We start from the raw sequence: 18824 nt of genomic DNA on the forward strand, positions 1-18824 counted from the left end.
ATATCTTCCAACATATAGTTTAGGCCAAAAATAAACAATCCAACATGTCTGTTCAGATTATTGATTACTGCTCAGAGCCTCAAGAGGCTCAGAGAAGCATGCTGAATCCTCAAGTCTGCTAAATAACCACAGCTGATGTATTTACTATTTAGGCAAAAACAAATTTCTTCTATGCATTTGCTTTTGGTTATATTTTGTTGATGAAAAGATGAAAAAAAAAATGTGTTAAAGCCTGTTTTTTGAGGCTAACTGTAAGCTAAAAGATAACCTAATGTCTTCTAAAGAATCTTTATAAAAATATCTTGGACAATTAAAACAAACAAATGAACCTCCTATACAATGACCTACACAAAACATAGTCATAAAATACACACAATTTCTACTAAACAACTAATGTGGCTTCACACCTCTGCTCCAGAACCTCGCTCTTGTCCGAGTTCTCGATGGATAAGATAAAGAGATTGATGAACCAGCTGAGTGAGTACTGGTACATAGGTTCAATGTTGGCCAGGTCAGCGATGGAGAAGAACAAGATGGCAGAGTGGACTGCAATAGGTGTGTAGCCCATACGTGTTTCATCAATCTTTCTCTCCGTCACCTCAGCCACAGCCTGCTTCTCTGAGATTTCATTGGCCAGCACTTTGGAGGAGGAGAGAATCTGGACAGCTGTCTCGTCCTCCAGGATGTTCCCTTTAGACGCCGAGAGTACTTCCAAGATCTTGTCTTCGATCTCCTGAAGCTGTCTGCAGGACGAGGAAGGCATTATCAGGGCAGTCTAGTAGGTAAGACCCTTCGATACAGTATGTCACAAAACATCTTCAAGATTACACTGCAATTGCAATCAACTTGATGTTTATTATTATTTTTTTATTATTATTATTAGACAATTCAAAATGGATGAAAACATTTATTGTTGTTTATGAGAGATAAGTGTCATTGGTTATGTAAGAAATAAAACACTTCAGGGATGTGCTGTTATAGAAAAATAACCAACAATTGGGTGGTGCGATGCTCCCCGATATGAAGCAGAGTTACTCTTACCACCCCGAAGTTGATTATTTTCCAATAACATTGTCCCAAAGTGTTAGGAGTCAGAACTGTAGCGTTTGCCACCACTGTGCCTTTACAAGGACCAAAAAGTATGTTCCTGCTTTGACAAAACTTGTGTTTTTTCTCAAAACTAATGCATCTGATTGATCTCATCACCTTCTGAAACTGGTTTGTTTAACTGGTCTAATCTTAAGCGGCTTCATGAGTTAAACACAACCAAAACATCTAGATTATCCAAGTCCACTGTCCTAAACTGCTCACAGTTCAAGTGAGCTCAGTCACTCTTGTAGAAACTCATAGAAACTTCCACATAACAACTGGTACCATATTCTACAGAAATAATAGGGCTATTGGGAAATAAAAGTTCTCTCTGGTCATACCTCTTGTTTTCTGCTCCTTGCAGGATGAGGGCTTGTTTCTCCTCTTCTAGATCTGGCCTCTCTCTAGCCACCACTATACCAAGCAGCTGGTCTTGCATTCCCTCAGGTGTGATCATGAAGTTCAGAAGTGTTACCTAAACATAGAAAGTGAATTTGGATAAATCACTGGCACAGACAATTCCTAATCAGACTACATATGTTTAACTATATTTAATTGCTGTTCATGTTTGGTGTCTTTCAAAATTGATTTCTGTTGCTGTGTAAAAAGGCATTAAATATCTTTATTTGATTTTTAACTAACACTTATCTTACACAGGGTCACGAGGAACCTGGAGCCTATCTCAGGGAACTTGGGGGACAACATGGACAGGGTACATAACACCCATTGTTTTAATCTTGATGATTACGGCTTACAGCTCATGGAAATCAAAAATCCAGTATCTCAAAACATTACAATAAAGAATTTATAATACAGAAATCTTGACTTGACAAGAGCTCTAATCAGCTAATTAACTCAAAACATCTGCAAAGGTTTCCTGAGCCTTTAATCTCTCAGTCTGGTTCAGTACACACAACCACAATCAATTTTCAAATAAAAGTAAATTTCATTTGGAAATCAAGGCCCCAGAGTCTGGAGGAAGAGTGGAGAGGCACAGAATCCAAGTTGCTTGAAGTCCAGTGTGAAGTTTCCACAGTCAGTGATAATTTAGGGTGCCATGTCATCCGCTGGTGTTGGTCCACTGTGTTTTCTCAAGTCGAGAGTCATTGCAGCGTCTACCAGGAGATTTTAGAGAACTTCATGCTTCCATCTGCTGACAAACTTTATGGAGATGCTGATATCCTTTTTCAGCAGGACTTGGCACCTGCCCACAGTGCCAAAACTACTAGTAACTGGTTTGCTGACCATGGTATTACTTTGGTTGATTGGCCAGCCAACTCACTTGACTTTAACTCCATAGAGAATCTATGAGAGACACCAGACCCTACAATACAGATGAGCTAAAAGCAGTTATCAAACCTTGGCTTCCAGAACAACTCAGCAGTGCCAAAGACTGATTGTCTCCATGCCATGCCGCATTGATGCAGTAATTCATGCAAAAGAAGTCCCGACCAAGTATTGAGTGCATAAATTAACATACTTTTCACAAGGTCAACATTTATGTTCATTTTATCTGTAACGAATCAAGAATATAAGAAAGTTCCACTTTTTTAACTAAATTACAGGAAATATATATATATATATATATATATATATATATATATATATATATATATATATATATATATATATATATAGATAGATAGATAGATAGATTTTTTTACATGACATTATAATTTTTTCAGTTGCACCTGTACATGTGTGTTACATATACTATGTGGCCAAAAGTTTGTAGACACCTAACCAATACACCCATTGAACATCTTATTCCAGATTTATTCCCCCTTTGCTTTTATAATAAGCTCCACTCTTCTGGGAAAGCTTTTCACTAGATATTGGAGTGTGGCTGTGGGGATTTGTGTTCATGCAGCTACAGGAGCATTAGTGAGATCAGGAGCCGATGTTGGATGAGGAGGTCTGGGGTGTAGATGGCATTCCAGTTCATCCCAAAGATGTTCAGTGGGGTTGAGGTCAGGGCTTTTTGCTCATTTTGCTTTAAAATGTTAGTTACATGTCCATCTTATGCACCTCCTTCCAAACTCGCATTTATTTATTTATGCAGCTGCCAGATTGTATGCAATAGATTACAGTTGTGAAAGAGAAGAAGGTGCTTCATCCTATGCCTGCTCAGTGAAGTAATGCCATAGACAATGAATATGATTAACTCTTGTTTCAGGAGCATTTTGAATTTGTCGTCTATATTTTCACTATTACAAGCAAATCAAATGCATCACTGTTATATTGGCAGGGCCTTAAAATGCGCCATTTGAGGCAGGCATCCATCAAGACTGAATAGGTGAAACAGCTCGAAAACTGAAGGTGATATAACGATTCATTCTTTTTTTTGTGACTGATAGTTTCATCTCATGCTGGAAAAGGAATAGTGCTATAAAAAATGCATTATAAAATAAATTCAATTGGCCTTGAATATACAATACTGAAATTTGTAAGATCTCATCTTGGCTTCCGGCAAACTGCAACTCTTAGCAAAAAGGACACAAAGATGCTTCATTGCTACAGAATCCTTTCAATTTGTAAGGATGACAGTGCTCATAAAGAGAAAGATTCAAGAAGCATTTCCAAAGATTCCTGATGCCCCTTTATTTAGAAATAAAAATCTTGCATATCTATGGGACTGTGGGATATAGGAATGCAAATTTGAGCACATCTGATGTGCTAGGGCTTATTATTCATGACAGATGAAGATAGAGATAGCTCGCTGCATGAAATATCTCTGCATCTGTTTGCTAGGGAGAAGCTGATTCATTAGGGGTGCGTACACAAACACACACACACACACACACACACACACATACACACACATACACACACACTCTCATACACACACCTGTTCCCTGCAGCTGAGTTTCTGCCTCAGACATGAACATGCAGCAATTATGCGAAATAGATCAGCGTGATCTTGCACAGGCCTTCATTACAAACATCCAAAGCTAATGCCTCACCCCATTTGTGTTTATCTACAGCAATTTCTGCTAGTTATCCTCTTTCTGCTTTCTGCACAGTCCACTATCGAGAAACGTTATCAGAAATTAAAGCACAGTTTTACTATGCTGATTCTTTCTTGTTATCATTTTCAGCTGAGAAATTTGTGTATAAATTTGGTATCTATCCTGACCATCCTGATTGTAATTCAAATAAACCATATGCTTCTAACATACACTGATGAGTCAAAACATTATGAAAGCGTTATGGGGGGTCTGGAGCCTATCCCAGGGAACTCGGGGCACAAGGCGGGGGACACCCTGGACGGGGTGAGACTCATACTCAGTTTGAAAATAAAAATGGTGTCAATCCATATGATAAAAACTATGACACATCGTTCATAAGTTAATTCTAAAATATTGCAATCAATTGTAACACTAAATGGTGGCTTAGTGGTTAGCACGTTCACCTCACACCTCCAGGGTTGGGGGTTGGATTCCCACCGCTGCACGTTCTCCCTGTGCTGTGGGGGTTTCCTCCTGGTACTCCGGATTCCTCCCCCAGTCCAAAGACATGCATAGTAGGCCAATTAGCATGTCCGAAGAGTATGAATGGGTGTGTGATTGTGTCCTGCGATGGACTGGCACCCTGTCCAGGTTTACCCCGCCTTGTGACCCATGCTCAAGGCTCGGGATAGGCTCTAGGTTCCCCGTGACCCTGAAGCATAAGCTGTATAGAAAATGGATGGATGGATGGACCACTGCTTCATTAATTGTTTTCCCTATATATCTGAGACAGGTAATTTAGCTTTTTTTGTTTTACTTGTTTAATGGAACAAAACCAGGTCTTGAGAGTGTGTCCTGCTGTTGTCAGCCACACATCTGTGCTGCACGCATGTATGAGATGGAGATATCAGCTTTAGATGTTAGAGACCCAAACAATCTGCACAGCTTTGAAAGCAGTGAGAGCCACTATTATGATCTCCAACAATGATCTTTTCTCTTTTATCTACTGGATGGCAAAGGGGGGGGGGGGGGGGGGGGTGGGGGGGGGGTATGGGCAAATAGCAGTACCTTAGCCTTAAGTTACTTTCAGCACTTGTGCAGTCTTTTGTCTCTAATGCTATATTCTAGTTTGGAGAGTACAGCCTTTCATCACAAGATTAAATCAGAGCTATCTGTGTTTGAACAGGAGGGACAAGGAAGCACAGAAAGAACACTGTGTGTGTGTGTGTGTGTGTGTGTGTGTGTGTGTGTGTGCGTGTGCGTGTTTATCTGAATCAGAACACATTGTACTGTGGTTTATTTTCCAGTTTTCCTCTGAATAACAGTGCACCCTGGGATCTGCTAGGTGGGTGGCAATGTACAAATTTGCAGCATGTGTATGTGTGTGTGTGTGTGTGTGTGTGTGTGTGTGTGTGTGTGTGTGTGTGAGCCCTACCTTGACTGAAGTCTCTGGCAGATAGTGTGGGTTTCGTAGCTTGGTGGTGATGTAGAAGCGGAAGTCCGGTGCGTACTCTATGGTGGAGTCTCCCAGGCGGATACACACACTCCCGCCCTGCTTAAACGTCTGCTTCAGCAGCAAAGGCTCCAGAATGGGGTCCAACTCCTCACCCACATTTTCCAGCAGCACTGGAAGACAAGTCATTGTGTGTGGTAGTACAGGCTACCATGTACAGTACAACTTCACATTTTCAGAGAGTATGAAATTCATCATGGCACAGTCCTGTAGCCAGTATCTTTGATGTAATACAAATAAAACCACATAATTTAGACTATAAACAGTGTGTGTGTGTGTGTGTGTGTGAGACATTTGTTTCATTCGACTGCTTTTCCCCATCTCCTGTAATGATCTTGCTATATCATAAACAGTATATCAGGAAATACATAATAGTTCATTTTCAAAATGGCTGGATAAAATAGTGGGAAATGCAACAATAGTCAAAACTTAATGTACAGGGTGTCCCAAAAGTCTGCAAACATATGAGACGTTGGTTTGTCTGTTGATGTTCGTGGATGTCCACTTCTCAGTTGGTTCGCAACACTTCCGGTCTTTTTGGAGTTGTTAATAAGTTTGGCAAAAGTGTTGTGTGTGATGTTCCTGGTGAAGTCCATCTCAACCTTGTGACAGCTTCCCGATCCATCCATGAGAATGATTTCAATACATTCTTCTTTTGTCAAAGGCATTCTTAAAGGCTATCTGAATATATATATATATATATATATATATATATATATATATATATATATATACATATAATGTATGTGTGTGAGTGTGTGAATGTGTATGTGATTGTGCCCTGCGATCCTGCGATGGATTGGCACCCAGTCCAGGGTGTAGCCTGCCTTGTGCCCGATGCTCCTTGCGATAGGCTCCAGGTTTCCCCGTGACCCTGAAGTATGAAAACTTTTGGAAGACATTTTGCTAAAAAGTGTTAATTTCCCCTATGTGTAGAGACTTTGGGGACACCCTGTAGAATCTTTTTTAAAAATCAAGTAATGTAATGAAAAAAAAAAAAATCTGATGTGGTACAAGTAAAAAATAACTTTAAAAAATAACAAACCGAACTTAAATTGTCGGTCATATTTACGCTGATTTTCTTCATACTTGTGCACATATGTTGATCACCACTTGTTCCAGATACCGTTCATTTGCATGTAATAACACCCACAAAACTCCATAAAAGTTCAAGCACAGACATATGGTGCAATTTCTTTTGTCATAACTGAATGATTCGTTTTGTCTTCATTTATGGGTTTGTGTTTGGCTCGCTTTCTTTATTTATCATATTCTTTGATTAATGCCAATAATATAAATTGATTAGTTTTCACAAAAAGTACCTGATGGTACTCTTGGTCCCTGACCTAGTGAACTAGCATGAGGATGTGTTTCTGATAGATACTCCAAAGCACTTCTGTAAGTCGCTCTGGATAAGGGTGTCTGCTACAGTAAATGCTGTAAACATAATAAAAATAAGCAATTTAAACTCGACAGTATATTCCATATATATAAAAAAAAATGATTTGAAGTTGATCAAGTCAAGGTTTACATTAGTTAGTCTTCTTAACACACTCAGGAGCCTGGGTAGGATATGAATCTTTTTTCGAAATTATGGGATTTTCCTGAATATCAGATTTCTTGTGTAAACACCATATGAATGATGTACGAATAAATCTATTCGTATCCATCTAGATAAATGATGCCAACAGTGTGTATTATATGTGCTTTGTCTTGTGTCCCTCATTTTGACATCCTGATGTTTTTGAGTTACCATGCCTCCTCTCTCTCCCTCTCTCTTTCTCTCTCTCTCTCTCTCATATGCCACGTTTGAGCTCACAGTGTGTAAAACCCCTATCAATTTCTGCTCAAACAACTGACAAAAACTATAACTCACAATAACACCTATTTACTCAAAGGCTATGCAGGGTTGCTGAGGTGGGAATTAAAGCAGTGCTTCTCATCATCAGTGCTAAAAACAGTGAATACTGAGGAAATCATTCAAATACAAACAGAGCCATCTGGCCTATTCATTCTCTCTCTCTCTCTCTCTCTCTCTCTCTCTCTCTCTCTCTCTCTCTTTCTTTCTTTCTTTCTTTCTTTCTTTCTTTCTTTCCTCTCTCTCTCTCTCTCTCTCTCTCTCTCTCTCTCTCTCTCTGCTCAGGGAAAGGGCTGACAGGCAGGGAAGGCGATCACAAAGTCAGATTGGTTTTCGTGCCCACCTTTGAGCCGCCTTGGAGGATCAGACATGCAAAAATTATGCTGCTTCCAGGCAGCGTGCGTTCTGGAAATAAGCACAATTTTCATTGCCCAGAGGTAAGAATGTGAGTATTGCTCAGTTGTTTTAGCTTGCGTTTTGAGTTTTTCAGGTTTCCTGGTGAAGAGAGACCCCTAGGGAGAGGGAGCAGTATTACACATGTGGTGTAAATATTAGGTTATATAGCAGAATTGCTTGAATAGATCAGAGTGCACAAGCAGGAAGAAACCATTTGGAGTGGATAAGAAAGAACAGTAATGGGATAAAATGCACTTTGGTTGTATAAGAAAGCCCTACGTGGAACAAAGTTGGCAAAAAAAATACTTGAAAGAGAAGGTGTCCACAAAAGTTTGTGGCCACCTCACCAGCACACCCAGATGTGTTCCTTTCCCAAACTGTTGCCACAAAGTTGGAAGCACAAAAAAGCATGACAATACCCCTGTGCACAAAGGCATGAATGCATAGTTTGCCAAGGCTGGTGTGGAAGATCTCGAGAGTCCTGACCTCAACCCCACTGAACACCTCTGGGATGAACTGGAACACTGACATGCCGGCACCCCAGACCTCCTCACCCAACATCAGTGTCTGACCTCACTAATGCTCTTGTAGCCGAATGAGCACAAATCCCCACAGCCACCCTCCAAAATCTAGTGGAAAATCTACCCTGAAGATTGGAGAGTTATTTTAAAGGCAAAGGGGGCATAAATCTGGAATATGATTAAAAAGCATGTATGAATATGATGGTCAGGTGTCCATAAACATTTGACCAGATAGCATATTTAACTATAAGCAGAAAATTAACAAAGGAAGATGTGTCATTTTTGGCAAGTTCCTGTAGTGTAAGTGACTAAAACCCTCTGGAGTGTGCAGTTATTGCAGTTGGAGTGTGCAGAAAATAAACAACACTGGCAATTTATATGGATGCAACCTTATATTAATACCCCATTGAAACAGAAGGTGGAGAGGACAATGAATTGAATTGTTCATTGGGGTACTGATACTTTTGCCACATGTTTTTGAAAGAAAATACTCTAATTACTCTACCACAAAGTACCATAGAGTGTGTCTCTTACTAGTCATATCATTACAGTCCTATATGATGTTGAAAAACAAATATGAGGCAAAATACCTGGCGTGCCGAACTGAATGCAGTTCTCCAGCATTCTCACAAAGTCGCCGTCGCTCAGCTTAATAACGTGCAGGCTGTTGGCCTTCTCCATATTCTTTACCCACTTGTTTGCTTGGCCCTGTGGGTCAATCATCAGAGGCCATCGCCTTGCGTTCCTGCAGTGGAGGGATGTTTGAGAAACAAGTAAGGAACATTTCAGGACCTTGTAAAGATCATTCTCAAGAACACTCACATGCAAGAAACTCCCTTTCTTTCTTCATAAATCCCACCTGAAGTATTATTTTGAAACATTATGAATAGTCAAGGTTAGGGTGAAGGGTATATTAACAGTAGTGTCTTTTTCAGTTACATGGAACATGCGAGCAGCATTAGTGGATCTTGCAGGAAACATTTATAAGAAAATTATAGCTCATGAAGGGTAGTCATATGTAAGGAATTAACTTCTTTCAACACACAAATAAAAATAACATTTGCCAACTTGTTAGGTTTTTGTATGACATTAATCTTAAAGAATTTAAGGAACATGCGTGGGACCAATAAGGAACACTTACATGTAAGGAATCCTCAACATGGTCCTCAACATTTATGACTGCAAGTTAATAATGAGAATGTGAAACAAAATAGTTATGTTTCCAGGAATGTGTGATAAAGATAGAGTACAGTATAATGATTCAGATTAGGACAAAGAACAGGAGAGCAGGTTTATATTTTGCAATTCAACCAAATCATTTTTCCTACACATTTATCATGAGACCAGCTTAGTCACCTTCAACAACATCAAGAACACTATTTCATTCTTCCAGTGTAAATATTTTCTATTTTGAGCACATATTGTCTCCAGGATGTGCATTATTGCATTATTTCTCAAGAATAGCATTTCTCTAATCTTTCCTCACCTCACAAACATAATTCACTTCTCAATATTACAAACTGCAAGAAATAGTAAGATTTTTTTTTCCACATATTGTCACAAAGGCTCTTATATTGCTTCCTAAAAATACCATCAGCTATTGCCCTGTCAAATCTTGTGTAGTGAAGTAAAGCTGGTAAGTACTGTCCCTCTATTAAAAAAAAAAAGATACGTTTTAACATACTCTCACTTAGTCAACAGGAGTTTAAACAGAAGCCATAGATTATCATTTATATCATAATTATTGGACGTTATAATGATCTTGGATCAATTCCACAAACTTAGCTTGTGGAAAAAAGTAATGTCAAAATCTCCTCAGTTAGAACTTTTAAAACCTTTTCAATGCCAATTCTACTTTAAACGTAATGTAACACCTAATTTGCTGCAATGATACATTATACCACAAACAACTCACATCTAATAAACATTGTACATTTAAGTGTATTCTACAGCAATAAATAAAATATGAAAAAAAATACACCTACATCTTCTGAAAGTCACACCACCAAATAATTTTGGAATCTTTGGCAGACACAGTTTTTACCCAGCGAGACTATTTGCTATTGTCTAGCCAGTGTGTGTCTGTACATGCTAGCTGAACAGCATGTAGTTACAGTGAGGGAAAAAAGTATTTGATCCCCTGCTGATTTTGCACGTTTGCCCACTGACAAAGAAATGATCATTCTATAATTTTAATGGTAGATTTTTTTGAACAGTGAGAGACAGAATAACAACAACAACAAAAAAAAAATCCAGAAAAACGCATGTCAAAAATGTTACAAATTGATTTGCATTTTAATGAGGGAAATATATATTTGACCCCTCTGCAAAACATGACTTAGTACTTGGTGGCAAAACCCTTGTTGGCAATCACAGAGGTCAGACGTTTCTTGTAGTTGGCCACCAGGTTTGCACACATCTCAGGAGGGATTTTGTCCCACTCCTCTTTGCAGATCTTCTCCAAGTCATTAAGGTTTCGAGGCTGACGTTTGGCAACTCAAACCTTCAGCTCCCTCCACAGATTTTCTATGGGATTAAGGTCTGGAGACCGGGTAGGCCAATCCAGGACCTTAATGTGCTTCTTCTTGAGCCACTCCTTTGTTGCCTTGGCCGTGTGTTTTGGGTCATTGTCATGCTGGAATACCCATCCACGACCCATTTTCAATGCCCTGGCTGAGGGAAGGAGGTTCTCACCCAAGATTTGACGGTACATGGCCCCGTCCCTTTGATACGGTGAAGTTGTCCTGTCCCCTTAGCAGAAAAACACCCCCAAAGCATAATGTTTCCACCTCCATGTTTGATGGTGGGGATGGTGTTCTTGGGGTCATAGGCAGCATTCCTCCTCCTCCAAACACGGCGAGTTGAGTTGATGCCAAAGAGCTCCATTTTGGTCTCATCTGACCACAACACTTTCACCCAGTTGTCCTCTGAATCATTCAGATGTTTATTGGCAAACTTCAGACGGGCATGTATATGTGCTTTCTTGAGCAGGGGGACCTTGCGGGCGCTGCAGGATTTCAGTCCTTCACGGCGTAGTGTGTTTGCAATTGTTTTCTTGGTGACTATGGTCCCAGCTGCCTTGAGATCATTGACAAGATCCTCCCGTGTAGTTCTGGGCTGATTCCTCACTGTTCTCATGATCATTGCAACTCCACGATGTGAGATCTTGCATGGAGCCCCAGGCCGAGGGAGATTGACAGTTCTTTTGTGTTTCTTCCATTTGCGAATAATCGCACCAACTGTTGTCACCTTCTCACCAAGCTGCTTGGCAATGGTCTTGTAGCCCATTCCAGACTTGTGTAGGTCTACAATCTTGTCCCTGACATCCTTGGAGAGCTCTTTGGTCTTGGCCATGGTGGAGAGTTTGGAATCTGATTGATTGATTGCTTCTGTGGACAGGTGTCTTTTATACAGGTAACAAGCTGAGATTAGGAGCACTCCCTTTAAGAGTGTGCTCCAAATCTGAGCTCGTTACCTGTTTAAAAGACACCTGGGAGCCAGAAATCTTTCTGATTGAGAGGGGGTCAAATACTTATTTCCCTCATTAAAATGCAAATCAATTTATAACATTTTTGACATGCGTTTTTCTGGATTTTCTTGTTGTTATTCTGTCTCTCACTGTTCAAATAAATCTACCATTAAAATTATAGACTGATCATTTCTTTGTCAGTGGGCAAACGTACAAAATCAGCAGGGGATCAAATACTTTTTTCCCTCACTGTAATGCTAGCCTCAGTGTTGTATTATCCTTATTCCACAGCAATTTGCCAACAATTACATTTGTGAATTTTTTTTAAAGTAAGACATCATATTTTTTTTTTATCTATTCCCACATGAAAAAATACTGTAGTATACTGTACTTTAGTATTTACTATGGTAAACTGTAGTAAACTGTAGTATAATGTAGTATATTATAGTAATTACTATGCTTTGATAATATATACAACAATGTACTGTAGTATTAACTATAATGAATTGATAAACTGTAGTATACTTTAGAATTTACTACAGTAAAATGTAGTAGATTGTAGTATAATGTATATTATAGTATTTACTACACTTTGTTAATGTATACTACAGCATACTGTAGTATTAACTATAGTGAATTTATAAACAGTGTTTTAAATATTAGAGTTACTATAGAATACTATGGGATACTACAGTGTGTTCTAATGTTTATTATAATATTTGGACTACAAAGGTTTACAACATTCACCTGTGCTGTGAAGGTTGTCACACATATTGTAGTACAGTATAGTACAGTTGTAGAATATTTACTACAGTAATATAAAAAAAATAATAATTTTATATTACTATAGTAGGGTTATCACAACAAATTACCACATATCACTGCAATTTACTATAGTATCTTTATTATAGTAAGATTCAAAAACACTATAGTATTTACTACAGGAATTCTACTACATTTTCTATTGTAAATTTAATCTATAATGCTATTGTATTTTTTTCATTAGTTATATTTTAATGTTGTGGAATATCTAGTAAGTTTCTGTTATCACTATTGTTATAGCACCTAAACAAAGCTATTCCCTCACAGGCCTCTTTTTTTCTCCCTGTTAAAGAGTAAGAAAACGTAAAGTTCCATCTGTAGGCTACCTCTGACTATTACAATGCATGACAATGGAGACTCAAACAAATCTGAAATAAACATCCCCTGTTTGTTCGTGCTTCCCTCTCTGGCTGTCTCTCTATAGTTGGATCCATCGGTCAGTCATCGTTACCTGTTGGACCTGATTTGACCAACAGAAACATGAAGATCTGGCCAAAGGGGTGGATTTTTTGGCTTGAAAAGCAGCACACCAGAGCCCTTGTTTTAGCTCACTCACTGACTGCTTGTTTGAGTGTTAGCTTGTGGTAGTGTTTGCTATAGTTTAGCTGCCTTGATTGTTGTTTGTCAACTGTCAGCTAATTTCTCGCTTTATTATGCTACCTCCTTTGGTTTGAGAAAGGCAACTCATATCATGTAGGTACTACTGAATGTACACATTATATTAGAGGGCGGATGCTTTTCCATGAATTTTTTGGTAGTTTAGCCTATAGTGTACTTAGTTTTCTTTTGGTGTTTTAAGGTTAGACTAGTGTAGTGCTGTTTTGTTATGTAGTTTTCATTGGTACCATTCATATTCGCTTTACAAGTTGAGACTATCTTCCTGAATATTCCCTGTTGTTATCTGTCAATGCTCTTTGTGCAATTGCTATAAAATGTTTAGCTATAGTTCCAACCTCCTGTCCATCTCATACCTATCACCATCAGCACTATCATCCATGCAACTCACAATCTGAATTTATTATTGTTCTCTTGCTCACTCTAGACCCTAGCCTGGGATGGGACATAATAGTATGTTGTTATTACTATAGAAACGATAACATAATAAAAATATGTAAGTGCATTAATATAAATGTGATTTGATTTGCAGCTCGCACAACTGTCACAGCTGCTGTCATAGAAAACTAATGAACATCTTTTGACCAATCAGATTCAACAATGTTCTTGTTTAAAGAATTATGTTCAGTGATATATATTTTAGCATGTCACAATACATAATGCAATCACAATGTAAGAACAATAAGATGTTTACTGCATAGCATGTATTTCCCTGAGATGGCCAAGCTCACATCTAGTTTCAGCTGTCACACAGAGTGAGAGTAAATATAAACTATTTGGGACCACGTGGGTGCTGAATACAGGACTCCATAAAGTACAATACTACACAAACATATGATCGAACATGACAACATTTCCTGGATGTTTGGATTTGAGGAAGTACATACGAGATGATGATTGCGTTGTCAATGGAGAAACTATCTGATGGAAGGCCAGCGATGATCCAACTTCTGATTTTCACCGGCTCTCCCAGAGAGAGCATCAGAGACACGTTCTTAGAGCAGGGGATCGCTCTGGTTTTACACAGCTCGATCCATTCTTCTGTAGCACTCTACAAATGCACATACATGTTTACAACTATATTTACACAGGTCTCAAAAAAATCCTCAAAATTTGTGCAAAATTGCCTTAATTCATGATTAGTCAGTTTGGAACATCATTAAATCCATTATTTAAAGGAAAAGATTGTCAATAGGTACTCCAATAATGAACCAGTAAAAGGAGGGCATTAGTAAGAGAACAAAGAGGCCAAGGGTAATGCTGAACATGGTGCTACCACCACCATGCTTCACTGTAGAGATGGAATGGATTTCTGGCAGCTTAACTGTGATTGTATGTAAATTTCATGCTAAAAATGCTAACATGGGTGAACATGAATGAATACAAAAAAAGTTCATTCAGATAGTAAGATGCTCATTTGATATTGTTTGATATTCTTGAGTGGAGCATTCACTTAGAGCTCATGTATAAAGAAAGTCAGCTTTGAATGTACTTCCTCAAGAAAGTTATCCAAGTGAAATACACATTTTACAAATCTGACCCATTTAAAGTGCCAATCGTATTCATTCATTTAGTCATCTTCAGTAAGTGTTTATGGTGAATCCTGAGCCTATCCTGGAAACACTGGGCATGATGTGGGAATAGATGTCAGTCCATCACAGGAAGTGCCAATCACATGCATAGTAATTCCAGCTTTAATATTGGCTGGAGAGTTTTGTTTCAAATGAAAGTATGCCTAATCTTTAAGCAACAGTGATAGCTACTATATTACCTCTCTTCTATGAACTACATTTTTTTGTGGGTTCTGACAGCAGGATATCTTGTTCCAAGCTGTTAGGAATATTGCTTGTGTATATTTGATAGCACTCCCACATATCTCAAAATTGAACACAGCTTGAAAAAGCAGCAGTTATACTAAGCACTTTTTTTTTTTTATAAGAAAGAATGAGCACATACCTCAAACTCTCCTGGTGTAAAGATTGCAATGGTACAGTAAGACTAATTAAATATTTTTTTCCCCTTTAAGGATCTGCCTGCAGTTTTAAAAAAGGAAGCATAACTTTTCTAAAATATGATAAGAATAAAAATGCATAGCATACACCAGTGATATCTAATAGCTGAGCTGGTTGGTTGACTTTATTTTTGTTTTAAACTATAATTGCTTTGTACACACAAGCATAATATACTTCTGTGTCTTTTATAGAAGGAGCGTCTGTGGGAACACAATGAAGTTAAAGTGCTCCTGTTTCCCCAGTCACTAGTCTAAGTTCACAACATTATCTCACAGCATGCTTCCAAATATTTTCCCTGGGTTCATTCATTTTTCATAGGCGTGTGTGCCAATAATGACAAAGAGACTGCAAAGGCATTTTAATATAGCTCCTCGTGTGTCTCATAAAAAATGATTAAGTTAAATATTTAGAAATGTGATGCTTGTGCCGCCTGGGTCACATCAAACAAGGAGCTTTGAGACGGAAATGAAATGGAGAACCGGGCTGGGTTGTCGCACGTTCGGAATATGGTGCCTGACAAATGTGTGCGTGTACTGCGTGTGCGTGTGTGTGTGTGTGTGTGTGTGTGTGTGTGAGAGAGAGAGAGAGAGAGAGAGATGCTTTACTTTCATTATATTGTCTTCACAAAAATAATAACCCGAATGCTTTGAAATTGAGGGCAGATATTGTGCGTTCCCGTGAGGAAATATTTTTACACAAAATGGAGCATGTGTTTGAAAAACTAAAAGATGCAAAGAATTTGCTTTAGGGAAACTAAAGTTTGGGCTATTTTTGAGTGAAATAAACTTTCCCGCACTTGCTGATTTAGCCATCAATCCAAGGAAGTAAAGGATTGTGTTCATAAAGTCTGATTTCATCTAAAATAAGATCAATTGTAATTCCACTTCCAGTTTAGGCCCTCAAGTTAATTTTTTATTACACATTTATAGGCAGCACAGAGGCATAGCAGATATTGCTGGCTCACAGGTCTCTGGTTCACTCTTGGTTTGCTGGTTTTCCCCACCTCACAAAAGCATGATGAAAGATTGCTCGGCTTTAATAAATTGCACTTAGTTGTGAATAAGTGTGTGAATGGTGCCCTGTGATAGACTGGGGTCCCATCGAGGGTGTAGTCCTGACTCATGCTGTGCTTACTGAAGTAAAGTGTTTACTGAAGATGAATGAAAGAATGAATAAATGAATATACATATATACATATATTCCATATATACAAATTCCACATTTTGTTATGTTACAGCCTTATATCCAAAATGGATTCAATTCATTATTTTCCTCAAAATTCTACAAACAATACCCCATAATGACAACATGAAAGAAGTTTGTTTGAAATCTTTGCAAATTTATTAAAAATAAAAACAAAAAAAGCACATGTACATAAGTATTCACAGCCTTTGCTCAATACATTGTTGAAGCACCTTTGGCACCAATTACAGCCTCAAGTCTTTTTGAATATGATGCTACAAGCTTGGCACACCTATTTTTGGGCAGTTTCTCCCATTCTTCTTTGCAGGACGTCTCAAGCTCCATCAGGTTGGATGGGGAGCGTCGGTGCACAGCCATTTTCAGATCTCTCCAGAGATGTTCAATCGGGTTCAAGTCTGGGCTCTGGCTGGGCCACTCAAGGACATTCACTGAGTTTTCCTGTAGCCACTCCTTTGTTATCTTGGCTGTGTGCTTAGGGTCATTGTCCTGTTGGAAGATGAACCTGTGCCCCAGTCTGAGGTCCAGAGCGCTCTGGAGCAGGTTTTCATCAAGGATGTCTCTGTACATTGCTGCATTCATCTTTCCCTCAATCCTGACTAGTCTCCCAGTTCCTGCCGCTGAAAAACATCCCCATGGCAGCATTGTGGTGGCAGCATGATGCTGCCACCATGAAGCTTCACTGTAGAGAGGGTATTGGCCAGGTGATGACTGGTGCCTGGTTTCCTCCAGACATGATGCTTGCCATTCAGGCCAAATAGTTCAATCTTTGTCCTGGTCTTGGTCCGAGAGTCCTTCAGGTGCCTTTTGGCAAACTCCAGGTGGGCTGTCATGTACCTTTTACTGAGGAGTGGCTTCCGTCTGGCCACTCTACCATACAGGCCTGTTTGGTGGAGTGCTGCAGAGATGGTTGTTCTTCTGGAAGGTTCTCCTCTCTCCACCGAGACATGTTGGAGCTCTGATAGAGTGACCATCGGGTTTTTGGTCACCTCCCTGACTAAGGCCCTTCTCCCCCGATCGCTCAGTTTGGCCGGGCGGCCAGCTCTAGGAAGAGTCCTGGTGGTTCCAAACTTCTTCCATTTACGGATGATGGAGGCCACTGAGCTCATTGGGACCTTCAATGCTGCAGAAATGTTTCTGTACCCTTCCCCAGATCTGTGCCTCGATACAATCCTGTCTCTGAGGTCTACAGACAATTCCTTGGACTTCATGGCTTGGTTTGTGCTCTAACATGCATTGTTAACTGTGGGTCCTTATATAGACAGGTGTGTGCCTTTCCAAATCATGTCTAATCAACTGAATTTACAACGGGTGGTCTCCGATCAAGTTGTGGAAACATCTCATGGATGATCAGTGGAAACAGGATGCACTTGAGCTCAATTTTGAGTGTTATGGCAAATGCTGTGAATACTCATGCACATGTGCTTTTGTAGTTTTTTTTTTTTTTTTTTTTTAATAAATTTGCAAAGATTTCAAACAAACTTCAGTAAACACTTTACTGTGTGTATACCTGTCTATAACTAGATGTGAAAGCCCCCAGGTAGGCTACTATAGCAGCTGAGATGAGAATATCTCCGGTTAGATTGGTGTACAGTTCTCCCAGGTTCAATGCCGTCTCACTCCAACGTGTCTTCTCCCCTCCCAAACCACCAATCAGCTGTTCTGCTCTCTCCAGCTTCTTACTGCACAGCTCCACCTATCACAAATAGTTAGCTCACATTATTTGACCTAAATTTGTATAATATAGTAACATTGTATCCTTTAAAAGAAGCATCTAACATGGAGGCCTTGATCATTCCTGGCACAGAGGCTCGAATGAATTAAATTCATATCCAGTGTTAGATTAAAAAAAAATGTCTGTTGTTGTTGCTAAGATGCTATGTCACATCCATAAACTCGACTGTTACCAATCCCCATGGCCGAAACATTTTTTCCTTTAGTGTCACACACACAAACATTCCTGAACAGAAGGAAAGCTGAGTATTAAAAAGGAAATGTTTCTCAAAGGTAGCATTTGGGGAAGAATTAGATGTTGCCCCTGTGCATGTGATGTTCGATATGCTTGGGGGAGCATGGCATAAACAATTTTCTCCATTGAACAGGGAAAACAGACAGCCTGAAAAATAAATAAATAAACAGACAGAAGAGACAAGGGAAAGAAAAGAAGACAAAACATGAAAGGTAGTGAAATAGGGCAGAAAAAGGCAGAAGGGCCCTAGTGGTGTGTTTAACCAAAAAAACTGACAGCCAGCTCCCATAAACAAATCAGAGCAGTGTGTTTGGGTGTGTGTGGGGAGTGTTTGTGCTTCTGTGTGTACACAGAGGGTGGGTTTAGAAAAGAGAGCTTCACTTTTCTGACTTCAAAGCAGGAACAGCATGAT

At 39.2% G+C, this 18824-nt stretch overlaps 1 protein-coding gene across 1 annotated transcript in view; it reads right to left on the reverse strand.

Annotated features, from left to right (window-relative positions):
* The window catches only part of dnah7 (dynein, axonemal, heavy chain 7), a 134330-nt gene that overhangs the window by 22940 nt on the left and 92566 nt on the right, over nt 1-18824 (reverse strand). The window contains exons 47-52 of the mRNA XM_053627875.1: nt 17954-18139; nt 14119-14282; nt 8916-9070; nt 5473-5663; nt 1431-1564; nt 408-743 (exon numbers count right to left, since the gene is read on the reverse strand). Coding sequence (XP_053483850.1) covers nt 408-743; nt 1431-1564; nt 5473-5663; nt 8916-9070; nt 14119-14282; nt 17954-18139 — 1166 coding nt within the window. The remainder of the gene's footprint in view (nt 1-407; nt 744-1430; nt 1565-5472; nt 5664-8915; nt 9071-14118; nt 14283-17953; nt 18140-18824) is intronic.

The sequence above is a fragment of the Ictalurus furcatus genome, chromosome 6 (genome assembly GCF_023375685.1).
Source record: "Ictalurus furcatus strain D&B chromosome 6, Billie_1.0, whole genome shotgun sequence".
Classification (NCBI taxonomy): Eukaryota; Metazoa; Chordata; class Actinopteri; order Siluriformes; family Ictaluridae; genus Ictalurus; species Ictalurus furcatus.